Here is an 18,809-nt window from a genome sequence, read left to right on the forward strand (position 1 = left end):
CCACACATACATTACCAATCAAAAGTTTGGGCACACCTACTCATTCAAGGGTTTTTCTTTATTTTAACTATTTTCTACATTGTAGAATAATAGTGAAGACATCAAAACTATGAAATAACACTACATAAATCATGTAGTAACCAAAAAAGTATTAAACAAATCAAAATATATTTGAGATTTGAGATTCTTCAAAGTTGCCTTGATGACATTCTCTCAACCAGCTTCATGAGGTAGTCACCTGGAATGCATTTCAATTAACAGGTGTGCCTTGTTAAAAGTTAATTTGTGGAATTTCTTTCCTTATTATTGTGTTTGAGCCAATCGGCTGTGTTGTGACAAGGTAGGGGTGGTATACAGAAGATAGCCCTATTTGGTAAAAGACCAAGTCCATATTATGGCAAGAACAGCTCAAACAAGCTAAGAGAAACGACAGTTCATCATTACTTTAAGACATGAAGGTCAGTCAATCTGGAAAATTTCAAGAACTTTGAAAGTTTCTTCAAGTGCAGTCACAAAAACCATCAAGCTCTATGATGAAACTGGCTCTCACGACGACCGCCACAGGAAAGGAAGCCCCAGAGTTACCTGCAGAGGATAAGTTCATTAGAGTTATTTATTTATTTAGCTCCTTTGCACCCCAGTATTTCTACTGTCAAATCTACCATTCCAGTGTTTTAATTGCTATATTGTAATTACTTCACCACCATGGCCTATTTATTGCCTTTACCTCCCGTATCTCACCTCATTTGCTCACATTGTATATATACTTATTTTTCTACTGTATTATTGACTGTATGTTTGTTTTACTCCATGTGTTGTTATATGTGTCGAACTGCTTTGCTTTATGTTGGCCAGGTCACAGTTGTAAACGAGAACTTGTTCTCAACTTGCCTACCTGGCTAAATAAAGTTGAAATAAAACATTTAAAAAAAGAGTTAACTGCACCTCAGATTACAGCCCAAATAAATGCTTCACAGAGTTCAATTAACAGACACATCTCAACATCAACTGTTCAGAGGAGACTGCGTAAATCAGGCCTTCATGGTCGAATTGCTGCGAATAAACACTTCTAAAAGACACCAATAAGAAGAGACTTGCTTGGGGCCAAGAAACACGAGCAATGGACATTAGACCGGTGGAAATCTGTCCTTTGGTCTGAGTCCAAATTTGAGATTTTTGTTTCCAACCGTGTGTCTTTGTGAGATGCAGAGTAGGTGAACGGATGATCACAGCATGTGTGGTTCCCACCGTGAAGCAGGGAGGAGGAGGTGTGATGGTGTGGGGGTGCTTTGCTGTTGACACTGTCTGTGATTTATTTAGAATTCAAGGCACACTTAACCATCATGGCTACCACATTCTGCATCGATATGCCATGCGATCTGGTTTGCGCTTAGTGGGACTATCATTTGTTTTCAACAGGACAATGACCCAAAAACACACGTTCAGGCTGTGTATAGTAAAAATAAAGAAAAACCCTTGAATGAGTAGGTGTGTCCAAACTTTTGACTGGTACTGTACACAGAACATGGTTGCCATGTTCTCAGAATGTAATATATTAGTGTTCTAGACACATTTCATGGGAACATTGCAAGAACATTCATGTGTCCAGTTTTCTGAGGGTTAGGAGAATATTCCACCAACGTCCCAACAGACATACGCCAAAACATGCTAAAAAGGTTTTCAGAAGGTTTTTGCTATCATAGATCGAATGTTCCCCTAACAATCGGAAAACAGGGCACTCAAACATTAGGGGAACATTACGATAATGTTCTCTTCCTAGAATTGATAGCTGTGAAGTGCCTTGCTCAAAGGCACAATGACAGATGTTTCACCTAGTTGGCTCGTGGATTTGAACCAGCGACCTTTGGTTTACTGGCCCAACGCTCTTAATCGCTAACTTAAGCCACCCTGGAGTCTCTCTGTGGCTATCTGAGTTGGATCAAATGTTTGTGGGTTCAGAGTGACCAGACTGGATGGATACACCCAGACTAAGGCCTCTACAGTGGACTGGAGCCTTGACAGATTGATGACGATGTGTATGGATTGGGAAGAGGACAGTCTGGGCTAGTGGCCGATTTTTAACTGCTTGGACGCCACATTCAGTGCCATGGGGTTAGTGGGAATGCTGACACACACGGCTGCAGGAGTGCAGAGTTGCAGCATTGGACTTGACAACAACATGGGGCCTGAGCATTGGCCTGAGCTGTGTGGGCACAAATGCACATACCCACTAGAAATGGGAATACTTTTCTTGGTAGTTCTTATTTGAGATAGTAGATACAGTATGTGGTATAGATATCCATGAGCAGTGAGCTGTACTAGGGGCCGTACTATACTCAGGCCAGAGACAGCAGCCTGTGTTCAGCTATGATTACTTGGAGACACTACCACAACTGTGGAAAGGGTTGGCTACAGCCCCTTGGCACTCAAACACATTTAGAAGGGTCAGCTAAACAAAAGTAACTTGTTTACTGCTTCATCTTTTATCCCTAAAAGTTTATCTTCCAACGTTCAAACTCTCTGAATCATCATCTGTTGATAGGTTCCCAGAAGTACTGGCTCTGACTAGACAAAGGAGGGGGGAGAGGGGGATGGAGAATGGGGAAGAGAGGAGAGTGTAGAGGAGGGTGGAAAGGTGGAGGAGATGAGGATGGAGAGGGGGGAGGGAAGGGAAGGGAAGGGAGAAGGAGAGGGGGTCTGGAATGAGGAGAGCTGGAGAGAGGTGGTGGGGGGAGCAGACTGTCATCCAGCTAGCTAACAGACAGAGCCAGACTGGGCCTGTGGAGACATGGGGTCAATCAAGAGCGCTGTCTTGCCTTACTCTGCAATATCTTACCCCGAGGAGATTTGACAAGCCAATAGTCCTGTCCTGGCCTCGCCACCACACCGATGCGGTTCTACACGACACAGAGACAAGTAATTCAATCTCTGCTCTGTAGTCGTCTCCATCAACTTTATGAAGAGCAGCTATACTCTGCACACATGATGGTTTTCACTGCATTAAGCATGTTCGCCGTAGGGCACACAGTGGTGTGTGTGATGACAGAACACCTATACATGCCTGACGCACTTGTAACTTGTTCAGAAAGTATTGCCAGATCAGATAACACCTGTGGGCCTAGTCGGGGGTGTGATGGGGGGGGGGGGGGGGGGGGGGGGTGGAATGTGTATGTGCATTATGGAGATTAGCCATTTTTCTCGCATCCCTCCTAATGCACAACTCTACATACAGGACCCTAAGTGGAAGTTGGGGCGGTAAGGGAATGGTAGAGGGGTGAGTCTGTACATGGAAGTGCTAATCTGTATCATGTGTCCAATACAACTGAAAGCTGCTGTTTTCTCTGGAGGCCTTTTTCTTTCCCGCCACTGATTATCATATCAAAGCAGCAGAGATGACATGCAGGGGAATGAGCTCTCTGTCAGCCTCCACAGTCCATGGCCGCCCAGGACACACCAGACCAGACTGGGGGTAATTGTAGCCATGTGGCTCCACTCGGCTCCACAGTGGGGCTGGAGGAGATGAGATGACACCTGTAGGGGCATTTGAAGTGGAAAGGAGAGGATGCGCGTGTCGCTGCATATTGGGTGTGAGGATAATGAGCTACAGGATCCGGGTGCTGCGCTGCGTTAAGGAGATGAGGAAACCCTGACAGCGCCCCACTCCCGCCCACTGCCCCCCAGCCCTGCGTATACACCAGTAATACAGCCTGCGTATACACCAGTAATACAGCCTGCGTATACACCAGTAATACAGCCTGCGTATACACCAGTAATACAGCCTGGGTATACACCAGTAATACAGCCTGGGTATACACCAGTAATACAGCCTGGGTATACACCAGTAATACAGCCTGCGTATACACCAGTAATACAGCCTGGGTATACACCAGTAATACAGCCTGCGTATACACCAGTAATACAGCCTGCGTATACACCAGTAATACAGCCTGGGTATACACCAGTAATACAGCCTGGGTATACACCAGTAATACAGCCTGCGTATACACCAGTAATACAGCCTGCGTATACACCAGTAATACAGCCTGGGTATACACCAGTAATACAGCCTGCGTATACACCAGTAATACAGCCTGCGTAAACATTGCACAGCAATTCCCACCACCCATGGATCTCTGTAAAACAAATAGTGGCTTTAATTTGTTCAGACCCTACGTCTTTAGGGATGACATAATCGTTCACACTGGGGTTTATCAAAGTCATATTTTGAGTGTTGAGTGGGAGAGGGGTTGTAAGATTTGCAGAACGTTGTGTGGGGATGTTGAGCATTCAGTGGAGGGTGTTATTGATGTGTTCTCTTGATCCATTTATTATTGTAACGTATCTCCAGGGTGGGTGAACTCTGACAGGGTTGGCTCCCAGGCACCTGTCTAGCTGCCTGCCCCCTCAGCCATGGCTGTGTAAACTATGAGCTCTCTGATGAACCTGGTGCCCTCTCCCCAACACCAGCCACCTGCTACTCCTCAAAGCACTCCCTCTTCCTTTTGTTATTTTAATCTTCATTTCAGTGTCAAACCAATGTCTCCTCTATATTTCAAGTGTTTTTTTGGTCTGCTGGAAGGACTTCACCTTGACTTGGACTGGTGGGTAGTTCTCCCAGTGTCCACTGGGTGTAGCTGTTTTATTCATCATGGGTTTCTAACAGAGCTCTCAGCATCAGCATCATAACGTTCCTTCCTTGCGTGTCTGAGAGTAAGCATCCAGGTTTGTTCCTCCAGATCAGTTGTAATTTCTCAGTAAGTCAACTAGACAGGCTAATTGGTGCTTCTGGGGCCACAGCGAGTGGCCAGGGTTCCTGGGAAGCTGTTAGTGTGGCCCGACCAGTGCAGTTCATTAAAGGTGTTAGGAAGGCCTTTCACTCTGCCTGCTTCCCCTCTCATGTCCCCATACAGGGTGATCCTCAGTGATAATGGTAATGACGTGGAAGCAGTATGCATCCTACCTTCTGTAATGCAATACTCACTTCTAAGGCTTCTGCTCCTTGGTTCCCACTGGATGGCCCAGTAGCTGAGATGCAGTAATAACGGCCAGTGCTTCCTAATGAAGAAGGCTGAGACATTAGGTTGTAGAGCTGGGCTTTACCTTGCCAAAACTGTTTCTAGCTTAATGGGTAATTCAGTAATAAGTCATTGTGACCATGTGTAGGCACAAATACAAATCCTGTGAATTTATAGTTTGTTATAAAAAACCTGTTCTTCCAGACTGAAAAGATGTCCTTTTATGGTTTCATTTTTTACTTTTTTACTTTCCTGTGGCTTTATGTTTCCGACTATATCATGCACTTTTAACGGGGGGACTTTTTCTCTATACTCTGTGCTCTGTATTTTTAGTGATGTCATTCAATAAGTCTTGCTGTCTGTGGCGTGTGGATTTCTATCCTCACTGTCTCTCAGCCTGTTATCATGGACCGTGAAGGATTATGACACTGTGTAGATTAGTGTGGCTTTAGGGTCAATCCAGACGCTCCACAGAGATGTTAGAATGGCTCTTCTCTAGAGCACTCCTTCTCTCCCCTCCCAGGGTCAATCTATCTTCAAGTGGTCTTGCTCTGGGAAGTGACTAACTGATATTTTCTTCTGGCCTCTCTGGGAAAAAGACTGTGGATGATGTTAACCTGTGTCCCTGTTTCATCTGAATATATCATATTAAATCATATTCTAGTATTCTAGTCAAATAAATCTTCTTAGTCGAATTTAAGATGAACTGTTGGTCTGCATCTTATCAACTGTATAAACTGTGCCACTTCAGTCTCATGGTAATGGTGATCCAATAGAGGATGTGTAATCCAATGGAATTCTCACTCTTCCATGTAATCACTGTGATTAAAATATGATATTTATGTCTTTTCTGCAGATTATCAAGCTGCTGGATGGGAAACGTTCCCAAGCAGTAGGCATCCTCATCTCAAGTCTTCACCTTGAAATGAAGGACATTCAGAAAGGTGAGAGCATACAAATAGGAACTCCTTAACTGTGTTAAAACCACGCTGTTTGGTGCATTATTTCTGGAGGATATTGTCTATATTACTGACAACCTGTCTTTTCCTCTCTGTCCAACAGTCATTTTTTCAATTAAATAGTGATAAACTTCAGTTACAATCCTATTTTCACCTGATTAGAAAATTAAATGCCATAAAAATGATGAAAGTAGTTATTTTAGAAAGAAGAAATGTTGAAGCCCGCTGCAAATTGTTTCCTGCCTCTTGACAGACCCTAATGTGTGAATAGTTCCACTTTTATAGATGAAGTTGTGTTTCATGTCAAATGTGGAAGATTTCCAAGTTTCCCAGACTAGTACATAATGTTGTGAATGAACAGCATTGGAATGAAATTAGCCATTTTTGCAATTCTGTCTCCCCAGATTCAATCGTTCATGCACTGGTCAAAATCACATCTATATTTTCCTTCTTGCACTAAAGAGGAGTGGAGTATTTGGTTGTGTATGTGTATTTGACTGCACATGTTTATGTATGTGAATGGGGCGGGAATGTCTGAGGCAGCGCTTAGGCGTGCATGGTTTAGGGCCGTTGGTGACAGCCAACTGGGTTGATACTGGGACTGGGACTGGGACTGGGACTGGGAGTGGAGCGCCTGGCAGTCTGAGCATGCGGCCAGCCTGGCAGATTTGTTTATTGTTGCCAGTGACGGTTTCCACCGCCTAATGGGAGCGACACCCTGCTAATGATCTGAGTGTGTATAAATCCACCTTCGCAGTCAGCAGACACAGCACCGCCACATAAAAACGCTTGCCCAATGCAAACCAAACAACACATTGGGCCAAGCTGCCGTTTTTGGTTGTGATCATTTTTTCTCTCTCCTTCTCCCTCTGTCAGTGTCGAGGTAAATAACCCCCAATAAAAGAGTCTGCTCTCTCCCAGCGTGAGCCTGCTTCCTACAGCCTTAATGGGAGGTGTAGGTGAAATGGACAATTTGAATCTGACAATGCAGCAGAGCAGCTTAACAAGCAGTTCTAAGGGCACTGGTCCCTGGTCCCTGGTCCCTGGTCCCTGGTCCCTGGCCTCGCCTGCTTGCCTGCCCTTTGTTGGTAAATTAAAAGGACATGGGACATGTAATGTAATTACAGCCACTTGGGAGGAGGGAGTGAGGGGAGGCAGGGGTTTGGTGGCCCAGGGCAGGGAGAGGGAAGAGTGGGGGCCAACGGAGGGCTTGAGCCTGGCTGTGGGACCTCCTGGGCCACCGCAGTTCAAGGCACACCACACACACCCTGAGCGATGGATGTGAAGTGAAGGGAAAGGGAGTGAGGTGGCAACAGGGTTCCTTTGATCTCCCGGTGTGGATAGATATCCGGACCTGGCCTCCTTTGGCTCAAAGCACTGTGCTGCACTGCGCTGCGGCCCCCCTTTGGTGTGTGATTGACGGGTGCATGGCGGGCGCGCTGAGGCCTTAGGTAATCCACTCTATTAAGAGGTAGGAAATGTCCCTCCACCTCCAGCCTGCTATCCAGCATGCTCTCCACTTTGATGCATCATTTTGGGCTGCCCTGCTGCCTCAGCTGGTCGTAGGGGCTTGGGGAAGCTCTGGATGTCATTGGAAGAATGCTTGGATTCTGGGATGCAGAACTATTTCTTCTTATTGTGGAGATAGAAGTTAACATGTCTTAATGACTCCAGGGGTGTCTCTGTATACAGTACAGTCATGTGCTTTTGGCTCGACTTCACTGGTGGTTCTTTGCTAGTCATGCGACTCTCAGACATGACACAGCCACAGTGGTGTAGAGAGGGGCTTGTTTCCACTCACATTGGGTCTGTTCTGGGTTGATCTGAGTGCAGGGGTCGCTCTGCAGTCTACAGCTAACAGCACACAGATCCATATCGCCATTGAGACCAGGAGCCATCCCTCCCAGTCTGCCCCCTCCTTTCCACTCTCCTCCCTGACCTGTACCCAGCCATAAAGCTGTGACTCCTCTTTCTGAGACACTGAGCAGAGCTCTCCCTCTCTTACTTTCTTTCTCTCTCGCACTGCTGACAAGCAGGGGTGAAAGTAGATCAAATGTCTTCCTGGAACGGGGACTTCCTACAGTATGTGTGAACGCACTTTGTCATTTTCATGGGCCTAATCACAGAATTACATATAGAATCATTTTTTATTTAAAAGGGTCTCTATGGGCCTAATAGGAAAGATTTGTTGTTTTACATTGACTTTTACACTTGTGCAGCAATCTAATCAACATGATAAAAGAATCCCCTCAAAATCTGTCAGTTTTTTTCATGGGCTGCATCTCAATCCACCACGTCCGTCTATGTGGGCTTTCCGCATCTGTAGCTGAGCTACAGCGCTGTTTGTCAGACCAGGACACATCACGAAAATTGGTATTCTCCCAAAAATGTCTGTAGTGTCTGAAGAGGTTAGCCTACCGACAATGGAAAGATGACACTCTTACGAACACAATGATGTACTCCGTTTTGTTCTGTGACTCCCCACAAGTGTCACAGGATTTGTAGGGTAACCCATACAAATTCATGGAAGTATGGAGATAGTTTTATGACATTTCAAAACGAGGACGTTTAGGGACCAGGGGTGTTACAAATGACGTCAGTTTGGCCGGTTTTAAAGAAGTTTGGCCGGTTTTAAGGAAGTTTGGCCGGTTTTAAAGAAGTTTGGCCGGTTTTAAGGAAGTTTGGCCGGTTTTAAGGAAGTTTGGCCGGTTTTAAGGAAGTTTGGTCAGTTTTAAGGAAGTTTGGCCGGTTTTAAGGAAGTTTGGCCGGTTTTAAGGAAGTTTGGCCGGTTTTAAGGAAGTTTGGTCACTTTTAAGGAAGTTTGGCCAGTTTTAAGGAAGTTAATAGCTGGGGAAAAGATTCAACATGTTTCTGGTAGTATTTCAGTTTGTCTTGGATGCATATTTTATGTGGATGAAAATGAAATATTGTCAGCTTTTATGTCGCTGAAATAAATTGCACATTACGATAAACAACAATGTAACTGTACATTTGCATTCTTTCAGGATGCTAAAAGAAAGAAATCATATTTCTCCACTCCTGTTCCCGAGACAAAATTAACATTTGGCCTATCATTTTAGTACGAGGAACACTTCATTCTGCAGGAGTTCATGTTATAATAGGCTAGGCTGTGTGTGAGGCCTACATTCAGTTACTATTCCAACTATTAGACTACTCCACTCTAAAATCACATAAAACACCAAAAAGTATTATGAATGACATTCAGTGATTATCATCATTCGGCCTAAACAAATATTGTAAGCTGAATTTATGTGTGGACTGCTGTCCCCGCACATCTCGTTCTCACCCACTCATCTCTTCCTTAGCAAGATTTCACTGTCTATTTTTCATATCAAATCAAAGTTTATTTGTCATGTGCGCCAGTGAAACAGTGAAATGCTTACTTACAGGCTCTAACCAATAGTGCGGAAAAGGTGTGTGTGTGTGTGTGTGTATGTACACCGCCTGGTGTAGAGGTCCTGGATGGTAGGAAGCTTGGCCCCGGTGTTATACTGGGCCGTACGCACTACCCTCTGTAGTGCCTTGTGGTCGGAGGCCGAGCAAATGCCGTACCAGGCAGTGATGCAACCGGTCAGGATGCTCTCGATGTTGCAGCTAAAAATGACAAATTTGACTGACATGCGGTCATGATAAATGACCCCCACTATTTATGAGTACCCCCACTATTTATTTGGCCGGTTATCCGTTCTGGACCGTTCCAGCTTACTTTCACCCCTTCTGATAAAAGGTTATTGTTATATCTCTCTCTCTCTCCTCTACACTCTGAGAAAAAAGGGTTCCAAATAAGTTATTTGGCTTCCCCCATAGGAGAACCATTTTTGGAGAACCATCAACCTGGAACAAAAATGTTTCTTCCTGGAATGTTTCTTCCTGGTTCTAGATAACACCTTTTTTCTAAGAGTGGAGCCCCCCCCCCCCCCCCTCTCTCTCTCTCTCACTCTCTCTCTCTCTCCCTCTCCTCTCCTCTCCTCTCCTCTCCTCTCCTTTCTCTCTGTGGCCCCACTTTAGAGATCATTACTGCAGACTGTGATCATTACTGGAGACTGTTTCTAAGAGTGGAGCCTTTTCTCTCTCTCTCTCTGTCTCTCTGTCTCTCTCTCTCTCTCTCTCTCTCTCTCTCTCTCTCTCTCTCTCTCTCTCTCTCTCTCTCTCTCTCTCTCTCTCTCTCTCTCTCTCTCTCTCTCTCTCTCTCTCTCTCTCTCTCTCCCCTCTTCTCCTCTTCTCTCTCCTCTCCTTTTGCTCTGCGGCTCCACTTTAGAGATCATTACTGCAGACTGTGATCATTACTGGAGACTGTTTCTAAGAGTGGAGCCTTTTCTCTCTCTCTCTCTCTCTCTCTCTCTCTCTCTCTCTCTCTCTCTCTCTCTCTCTCTCACTCCCTCTCTCCCCTTATCTCTCTCTTCTCTCCTCACCTCTCTCCCCTCCTCTCCTCTCCTCTCCTCTCCTCTCCTCTCCTCTCTCCCCTCCTCTCTCTCTGCGGCCCCATTTTAGAGATCATTACTGCAGACTGTGATCATTACTGGAGAATGTTTCTAAGAGTGGAGCCTCCTCTCTCTCTCTCTCTCTCTCTCTCTCTCTCTCTCTCTCTCTCTCTCTCTCTCTCTCTCTCTCTCTCTCGCTCTCTCTCTCTCTCTCACTCTCTCTCTCTCTCCCCTTCTCTCTCTCTCTCTCTCTCTCTCTCTCTCTCTCTCTCTCTCTCTCTCTCTCTCTCTCACTCTCTCTCTTCTCTCCCCTCCCCTCCCCTCTTCTCCTCTCCTCTCCTCTCCTCTCCTCTCCTCTCTCCTCTCCTTTCTCGCTGCGGCTCCACTTTAGAGATCATTACTGCAGACTGTGATCATTACTGGAGACTGTTTCTAAGAGTGGAGCCTTTTCTCTCTCTCTCTCTCTCTCTCTCTCTGTCTCTCTCTCTCTCTCTCTCTCTCTCTCTCTCTCCCCTTCTCTCTCTCCCCTTCTCTCTCTCCCCTCCCCTCCTCTTCCCTCCTCTCTCTCTGCGGCCCCACTTTAGAGATCATTACTGCAGACTGTGATCATTACTGGAGACTGTTTCTAAGAGTGGAGCCTCCTCTCTCTCTCTCTCTCTCTCTCTCTCTCTCTCTCTCTCTCTCTCTCTCTCTCTCTCTCCCCTTCTCTCTCTCCCCTTCTCTCTCTCCCCTCCCCTCTTCTTCCCTCCTCTCTCCCCTCCTCTCTCCCCTCCTCTTCCCTCCTCTCTCCCCTCCTCTCCCTCTGCGTCCCCACTTTAGAGATCATTACTGGAGACTGTGGTAGTTCTGGCTGCAGGTCCTGGGGTTAAGCAGTTATAGGCCCTCTCCTGTGACCCCTGGCCTGAGAGGAAAGCTCCCGTGTGGGGCTCTACTCTGGGCTCTGCTCTGACACAATGACTGCCCTGGCCTGCCTGACCACACGCCCCGATACCCACCACTCCCTAATACTCTCGTTCAGTCACTTTAAAGTGATAGTTCACTACATAATCTAAGTTTGTCAGATATTTCAGATCTCAAAAGGTGTTTAATGTTGAAATGAGTTAACAAATAATAGACATGGGTGTTATTTCTGTAAAGTATAGTTTTGTACATAGCATGCCTATATGAATGTAATCTCTCTCACAGGTTAACAGGCCTGGGCACCAAACCCAGGCAGCAGGGAATTTAAACAGCATGCCTGCCCAACATATTCCATCTTTACAAGAGATTGTCTCTAATAAATGAATGTATTGTTCCAGCTGTTTTGAGTGTAGATAACTCTGTGGTGGACTTGGAGACCATCGAGGCTTTATATGAAAATGTGAGTATTCCAAGGTGTGCTGTAAAGTCATTCAATAGCATGAGAGAAATGTGAGAATCTAAACTCCTTTTTAAGTGTTTTTCTCACTCAGTATGCTTTTGTTAACACTACACAGTGGTGGAAAAACACCGAATTGCCATACTTAAGTACAAGTCAAAAACATACTCCAACACTCAGACATCATTTACAAATGAAGCATTTGTGTTTAGTGAGTCTGCCAAATCAGAGGCAGTAGGGATGACCAGGGATGTTCTCTTAATAAGTGCATGAATTGGGCCATTTTCCTGTCCTGTTAAGCATTCAAAATGTAACAAGTACATTGGGTGTCAGGGAAAATGTATGGAGTAAAAGTACATTATTTTCTTTAGGAATGTAGTGGAGTAGAAGTTGTCAAAAATATAAATAGTAAAGTACAGATACCCCAACAAAAGTAGTAGTACTTTAAAGTAGTTTTACTTCAGAACTTTACACCACTGACACTACACCAGGGCTCTATAACATATGCTAGTCTACAGCTAATTTCTCAAGGATGTCACACTCAACATTTATCTATTGCTATTCTACCTCTTGTTTTGTAATGACTGTCTATATCATTCGTTGCTACAGCTTTATTGTTGTCTACTCAACTGTTTTGATTGTGTGTGATCACAGAGGGCCACGAATGACGAGCTGGAGAAGATAAAAACCCACTATGAGACGTCCAAGGAGGACGAGGTGAAGCTACTGGACAAGCCTGAACAGTAAGAGTGCTTCTCCAGCATCCAAGGGTTCAGGGAGAGGGCGGTAGAACACTGGACCCTGACTTCTACTGGAGTCAGAGAACTAGATGCTCATACACACAGAAAGCCATCCCCTCCCGTGAATTCACCATGCCACTTTCAGAGGGTACTTTGGTTTTGTCTTAGAGATTTTTTAGAAACACATCATGTGGTTTTTAATGTGTACAGACAGAGACAAACAGTTTGATTTTGAAACACTTTGGTCTTTGACAGCCTGAGCTCACTCATCACGTTGATGGTTCTTTACAGCCAAACCATTATAGGGAGATATTTTATATAAACATCACTTAGAAAAGGTGGCATCCCTTTTGTGTTTATTTATCATTTCAAGCAGTAAATAAACCAAGCTCCTTAGTCTTCCTCAGACAGTAAATATTTGTTCCTGGTCTGTTTTGCAACCTTCATGTCTTCCATACTGAGGGAATGGGTTTATGTGTGTATGTGTGCATGTGTGTGGGTGTACATACACGTGCACATGTGTGTGTGTGTGTGTGTGTCTCAGAGTGAATGGCAGAGATGGACGGCTGCTGGCTCTCAGCGCGGCATTCCTCCCATGGGGGTTAAACATAGCTGGCCTATTAATGACTTGTCACCGTGGGGCAGAGGGCCATGTTCATACCCACTCAGTGTCTGATCCATCAGCAGCCTAATCCCACAGGATATTACAGACATGTCCCTGTTTACATGAGTCGGCCTGACACTACATTTGACCAATCAGTGCTCCGGTCCTCCTTTAGTTGACCCTGGACCTATCAAACTATTAGAGCAGAAAGACTCATGACTATCAGCTGCTAGTTAAAAGCCATACTGACTCAGCCGTGTGTGTGTGTGGAAGCAGCGCAGCCAAGGATTAAAAATAGTTCTTCCTGTTGGACATTTTGTTTAATTTTGTCATAACACATTATTTCCTCTTGTGCAGGTTCTTGTATGAACTCTCCCAGATTCCAGACTTCTCTGGCCGGTCCCACTGCATCATATTCCAGTCTATCTTCCTTGACTGCATATCTTCCATCCACCGCAAAGTAGAAATAGTCTCCACCGTGAGCAAAGTAAGACATGACTGCAATCTTATTGATTTGTCAGTGTATGAGCTTTTATCATGCTGACCCTGTGTGTGTGTGTGTGTGTGTGTGTGTGTGTGTGTGTGTGTGTGTGTGTGTGTGTGTGTGTGTGTGTGTGTGTGTGTGTGTGTGTGTGTGTGTGTGTGTGTGTGTGTGTGTGTGTGTGTGTGTGTGTGTGGTCAGGATCTGCTGGACTGTAGCAGTGTGAAGGATGTGATGGGGCTGGTCCTAGCCTTTGGGAACTACATGAACGGAGGCAACAGGACACGGGGTCAGGCTGATGGCTTTGGCCTGGAGATCCTGCCCAAACTGAAGGATGTCAAGAGCAGGGTACACTCACCACACACACAGCCATATTACATTATATTCATCTACAGTATGTTACTGAGAAGTTGCACTGGCTTCTTTTGTCTGACCTTTTGTATCTTTAGGACAACTGTATCAGTCTGGTGGATTACGTAGTTGCATACTATCTGCGCAATTTTGACGAGGTACAGTATTTCAGATGAAGGGAACAAATATCCCAGGATGGACTAAAATATCAATTCTTCTGTTGTTTCCTGATGTTTTGTCATTGGTGGGTTGTCTGTTGGTTTGTAGCACGCAGGAACAGACAAGAGTATATTCCCACTGCCTGAGCCACAGGATTTCTTCTTGGCAGCTCAGGTCAAATTTGAAGACCTCACAAAGGACATGAGGAAGCTGGGGAGAGACCTGACTGGTGAGACACAGGTTATTTCACTTTTTTCTAAGCAACTCACGTAACGTCAGGCCTACATAGAGGCGTCCTGTTCTATATGTAGTATGATACTCATTGTATATTCTGTCTTATCCTGTAAGAACACTTTCCTCCATCATCCATCAGAGGTGTTTCAGGGTAGATTCAGGATCTCAGACTCTCTGAAGCACCTTTTCCTTTTTCCCAGGCATCGTGTCATGCCATAACAGGCATGTCATCACTCCCCCATTTCCCCCTGCCATGAACATGCTCTACTTATAGTATCCTATGTCAGAAGTGTCAGTGTCTTCATTTCAGCCAAAGCAAGTCTATCTGTCTGAAACGTTTGCAGATGATATGAAAGCTGGATGGAAATGCAATAAAGGAGCAACACTCACAGGAGAAACTTTACCACATGGCTGGTATCAGGAGCTCAGTGCTCACTGGCATGGTCCGCCCAGTTAGCCAGCCAGGTAGCCAGCCAGGTAGCCAGCCAGCCAGGTAGCCAGCCAGGTAGCCAGCCAGCCAGTTAGCCAGCCAGGTAGCCAGCCAGGTAGCCAGCCAGGTAGCCAGCCAGTTAGCCAGCCAGTTAGCCAGCCAGTGAGCCAGCCAGTTAGCCAGCAAGTTAGCCAGCCAGTTAGCCAGCCAGTTAGCCAGTGAGCCAGCCAGTTAACCAGCCAGTTAGCCAGTGAGTCAGTCAGCCAGCCAGGTAGCCAGTGAGTCAGTCAGCCAGTTAGCTAGCCAGTTAGCCAGCCAGCCAGCCAGTGGATTAGCCAGTGTCAGTCACCCAGCCAGCCTGTCAGTTAGCCAGTGAGTCAGTCAGCCAGTTAGCCAGCCAGCCTGGGAATTAGCCAGTGAGTCATTCACCCAGCCAGCCAGTCAGTTAGCCAGTGAGTCAGTCAGCAAGCGAGCCAGTCAGTTAGCCAATGAGTCAGTCAGCCAGCTAGTCAGTTAGTCAGTGAGTCAGCCAGCCAGCCAGTCAATGAGTTAGTCAGTGAGTCAGTCACCCAACACGTCAGTTAGTCAGTGAGTCAGTCTGTCAGCCAGCCAGCCAGCCAATCAGTTAGTTAGTCAATAAGTCAGTCAGCCAATCAGTTAGTCAGTCATCTAGTCAGTCAGTCCCCGGACAGGTCCGCTGGGCTGTCCGGGGATTAAAGGCGTTGCCCCCAGGCAGTCAGTTAGTCAGTGAGTCAGTCATCGAGCCAGTCAGTGGTCTGCTGGGCCGGCCGGGGGTTAAAGGCGTTGCCCCCCGGCAGTCAGTTAGTCAGTGAGTCAGTCATCGAGCCAGTCAGTGGTCAGCTGGGCCGGCCGGGGGTTAAAGGCGTTGCCCCCAGGCAGTCAGTTAGTCAGTGAGTCAGTCATCGAGCCAGTCAGTGGTCAGCTGGGCCGTCCGGGGGTTAAAGGCGTTGCCCCCAGGCAGTCAGTTAGTCAGTGAGTCAATCATCGAGCCAGTCAGTGGTCAGCTGGGCCGGGGGGCAACGGCGTTATTTCAGTCAACCAATAATACAGAATATGAAAGCAATTAGATATGCTCTCCACTCTCCCCTCCTCATTCAGATTGCTGCCCTCTGGGAAAATACAAAGAGTCTACAAAAGAGCCCCAGACCCAGCTGTCAGTCATTTATTAGGATAAATTGAACACTTAAAGACAATACATTTATTTTATATGTATTTTATATCTACTGCAGGAAAGAAATAGCAGTCTCGCCCGGAATCCTCTGGGTATTGGTAGGGAGCGGTGAGCCTGAATTCTCTGTGTTTGGTGAGGTCCACCTAGGACTCCCATTTTTATCCTCTTCGCCAGCCTCCAGGAATAAATATTTATGCTGCGCTATTATAAACCACCCTAAAGAAACCAACTGATCTTAATTATATCAGATCACTTCCATTCACATCTGAATTATGTCTAACTCTGTGTGGCTGGTGCTGACACAGGATCACACCCCCTTGGGTTCTGTAGCTACAAGGGCTCTCAACTGAGAGGAGGCTAGCAATATGAAAGCCGTTCTCCTTATCCATGCAGGAGCCACATGAGTCCTGTTTTGCCCCACTTTTTCATTCTTTCCTAAGGTTCAGTGGTGTTCCTCCATATCCCTCTTCCCGAGAGTGAGGCTCCAGTAAGTGGCCAGGTAGATGTATGTGTGTGTCTGGTCTGAGACAATGGAAAGGAGTAGGTCAGACTCCCTAGCCTGGCGGCTGCCCTCTCCTCCACTCTGTTGTGCAGAAACATGATCCTCATTTGATCTCCCTTCCTGTTTGGGCAGGAGTTGATGACCTCTCTCTGGGTTTTTCTCTGGGGATGGGGGGGGGGTCAGGATCCATCCCTTCTCTCCTGCAGAAGAAGCCTGGCAACTATAGAGTAAGACCAGGATATTGCACTGTGTTTTCCCTAGTGTCTTCTGAGGCTTTCAGTTCAAATCAAATTGTATTTGTCACATGCACCGTATACAACAGGTGTAGACCTTACAGTGAAATGCTTACTTACAAGCCCTTAACCAACAATGCTTTAAGAAGTTAAGAATAAAAATGTGTTAATTAAGTCAAAAATAGATAAGTAGAAAAAGTGAAAATAAAAGTAACAAATAATTAAAGAGCAGCAGTAAAATAACAATAGTGAGGCTATATACAGGGGAGTCAATGTGCGGGGGCACCGGTTAGTCAAGGTAATTGAGGTAATATGTACATGTAGGTAGAGTTAAAGTGACCATGCATAGATAATTAACAGAGAGTAGCAGCAGCGTAAAAGAGGGGTCTGGGTAGCCCTTTGATTTGCTGTTCAGAAGTCTAATGGCTTGGGGGTAAGAAGCCCTTTTGACCTAGACTTGGCGCTCCGGTACTGCTTGCCGTTCGGTGGCAGAGAGAACAGTCTATGACTAGGGTGGCTGGCGTCTTTGACTATTTTTAGGGCCTACCTCTGACACTGCCTGGTGTAGAGGTCCCGGATGGTAGGAAGCTTGGCCCCGGTGTTATACTGGGCCGTACGCACTACCCTCTGTAGTGCCTTGTGGTCGGAGGCCGAGCAGTTGCCATACCAGGCAGTGATGCAACCATGCTCTCGATGGTGCAGTTGTAGACCCTTTTGAGGATCTGAGGACCCATGCCAAATCTTTTCAGTGTCCTGAGGGAGAATAGGTTTTGTCGTGCCCTCTTCATGACTGTGTTGGTGTGCTTGGACCATGTTAGTTTGTTGGTGATGTAGACACCAAGGAACTTGAAGCTCCCTACCTGCTCCACTACAGCCCCGTCGATGAGAATGGGGGCGTGCTCAGTCCTCCTTTTCCTGTAGTCCACAATCATCTCCATTGTCTTGATCACGTTGAGGGAGAGGTTGTTGTCCTGGCACCATACCGCCAGGTCTCTGACCTTCTCCCTATAGGCTGTCTCGTCGTTGTTTGTTCTATCTGTCAGGAGGAGTGTCTGTCCGTTTGGGGGCTACGGTAGATGTACATGTTCCTGGAGAGTATCCTTGGTTCACCCAGTCCCTGGGCTCATGTGGGCACGGAGTTGACCTTTCATTCAATCAGGGTCAGCAGAGACCACGGCCACGTAAAGCTCTTTAACTGCTAGGTAATTGGGGCTGACAGCGAAGCAGAGACGCTACTGAATGAAATTGTATCAAATAAAAAAGAACCGTCAGAGCTCATTTGCTGCCCAGGGGGGTTTAGTGTTTCACAGAAGTCCTGTGCAGGGTTCGGCATTCATCACCATGGCAAATCAGACAGTGTCTTTATTAGAAATGCCCCCTAATGTCAAGTCAAGGCAAGGCCTTTACCCTGAAGTCCATTTTATGACAGAAGCTCCAGTTTGGGTTAGAGTACTGCTACCTCTCCTCCCCACATAACGGTTAAATATAGGCTACTCCTAATTTTGCTTAAATACAGGCACAAGATGCAGGGAACATGCCGAGTGTGGATAATACAGTCTTTGTCAACTCAAGACCCTCACATAAGAATTGTAAACCATGTACTATGATTTATATTATTTTGTCTTGGTAGCAGGCCATATATTAAATGATGACTGCCTTTTCAACAGATTTGTCCGTACATTTCCTCACCTTGTTTTCCTCTTAGATATGGAGCCAATTGAAGCTAAATCTATCAACTAGAATAGAATACAACTTTATTGTCCATCCAGGATGGACATTTTTCTTTGGCATCACCTTCATTAAAAGAATCACATACATTTTCACATCATACACATTTAAACCAGTCAGTCCATCATGTTGCGAACACTAACAACATAGAGGACATTAATACATTCACTAACAAATGACCAGTGTCCCAACTGCACTAGATAGATAAGTACATATGCCGATACAATTTACACTGGATTTAGTAGTCCAACAGCACAAGGAAGGAATGAATGTTTGATCCCGTTTTTCTTGGTCATGGGCATACTAAAGAGCCGGCCAGAGGGAAGCCTCTCCAACTGAGGGGTCGCCAGCGACAGCCGGTGCCTTCTTTTTGGTTGCCTTG

The 18,809-nt window shown here is 45.9% G+C and overlaps 1 protein-coding gene across 2 annotated transcripts in view; it reads left to right on the plus strand.

The window, feature by feature from the left end:
- LOC139375250 (formin-like) overlaps positions 1-18,809 on the plus strand; it is an 83,369-nt gene that overhangs the window by 38,533 nt on the left and 26,027 nt on the right. For both annotated transcript variants that reach the window (XM_071116861.1, XM_071116860.1), the window contains 7 exons: positions 5,872-5,959; positions 11,715-11,776; positions 12,428-12,516; positions 13,475-13,604; positions 13,800-13,946; positions 14,048-14,107; positions 14,217-14,337. In XM_071116861.1, coding sequence (XP_070972962.1) covers positions 5,872-5,959; positions 11,715-11,776; positions 12,428-12,516; positions 13,475-13,604; positions 13,800-13,946; positions 14,048-14,107; positions 14,217-14,337 — 697 coding nt within the window. The remainder of the gene's footprint in view (positions 1-5,871; positions 5,960-11,714; positions 11,777-12,427; positions 12,517-13,474; positions 13,605-13,799; positions 13,947-14,047; positions 14,108-14,216; positions 14,338-18,809) is intronic.

Source organism: Oncorhynchus clarkii, chromosome 19, assembly GCF_045791955.1.
Source record: "Oncorhynchus clarkii lewisi isolate Uvic-CL-2024 chromosome 19, UVic_Ocla_1.0, whole genome shotgun sequence".
Lineage (NCBI taxonomy): Eukaryota > Metazoa > Chordata > Actinopteri > Salmoniformes > Salmonidae > Oncorhynchus > Oncorhynchus clarkii.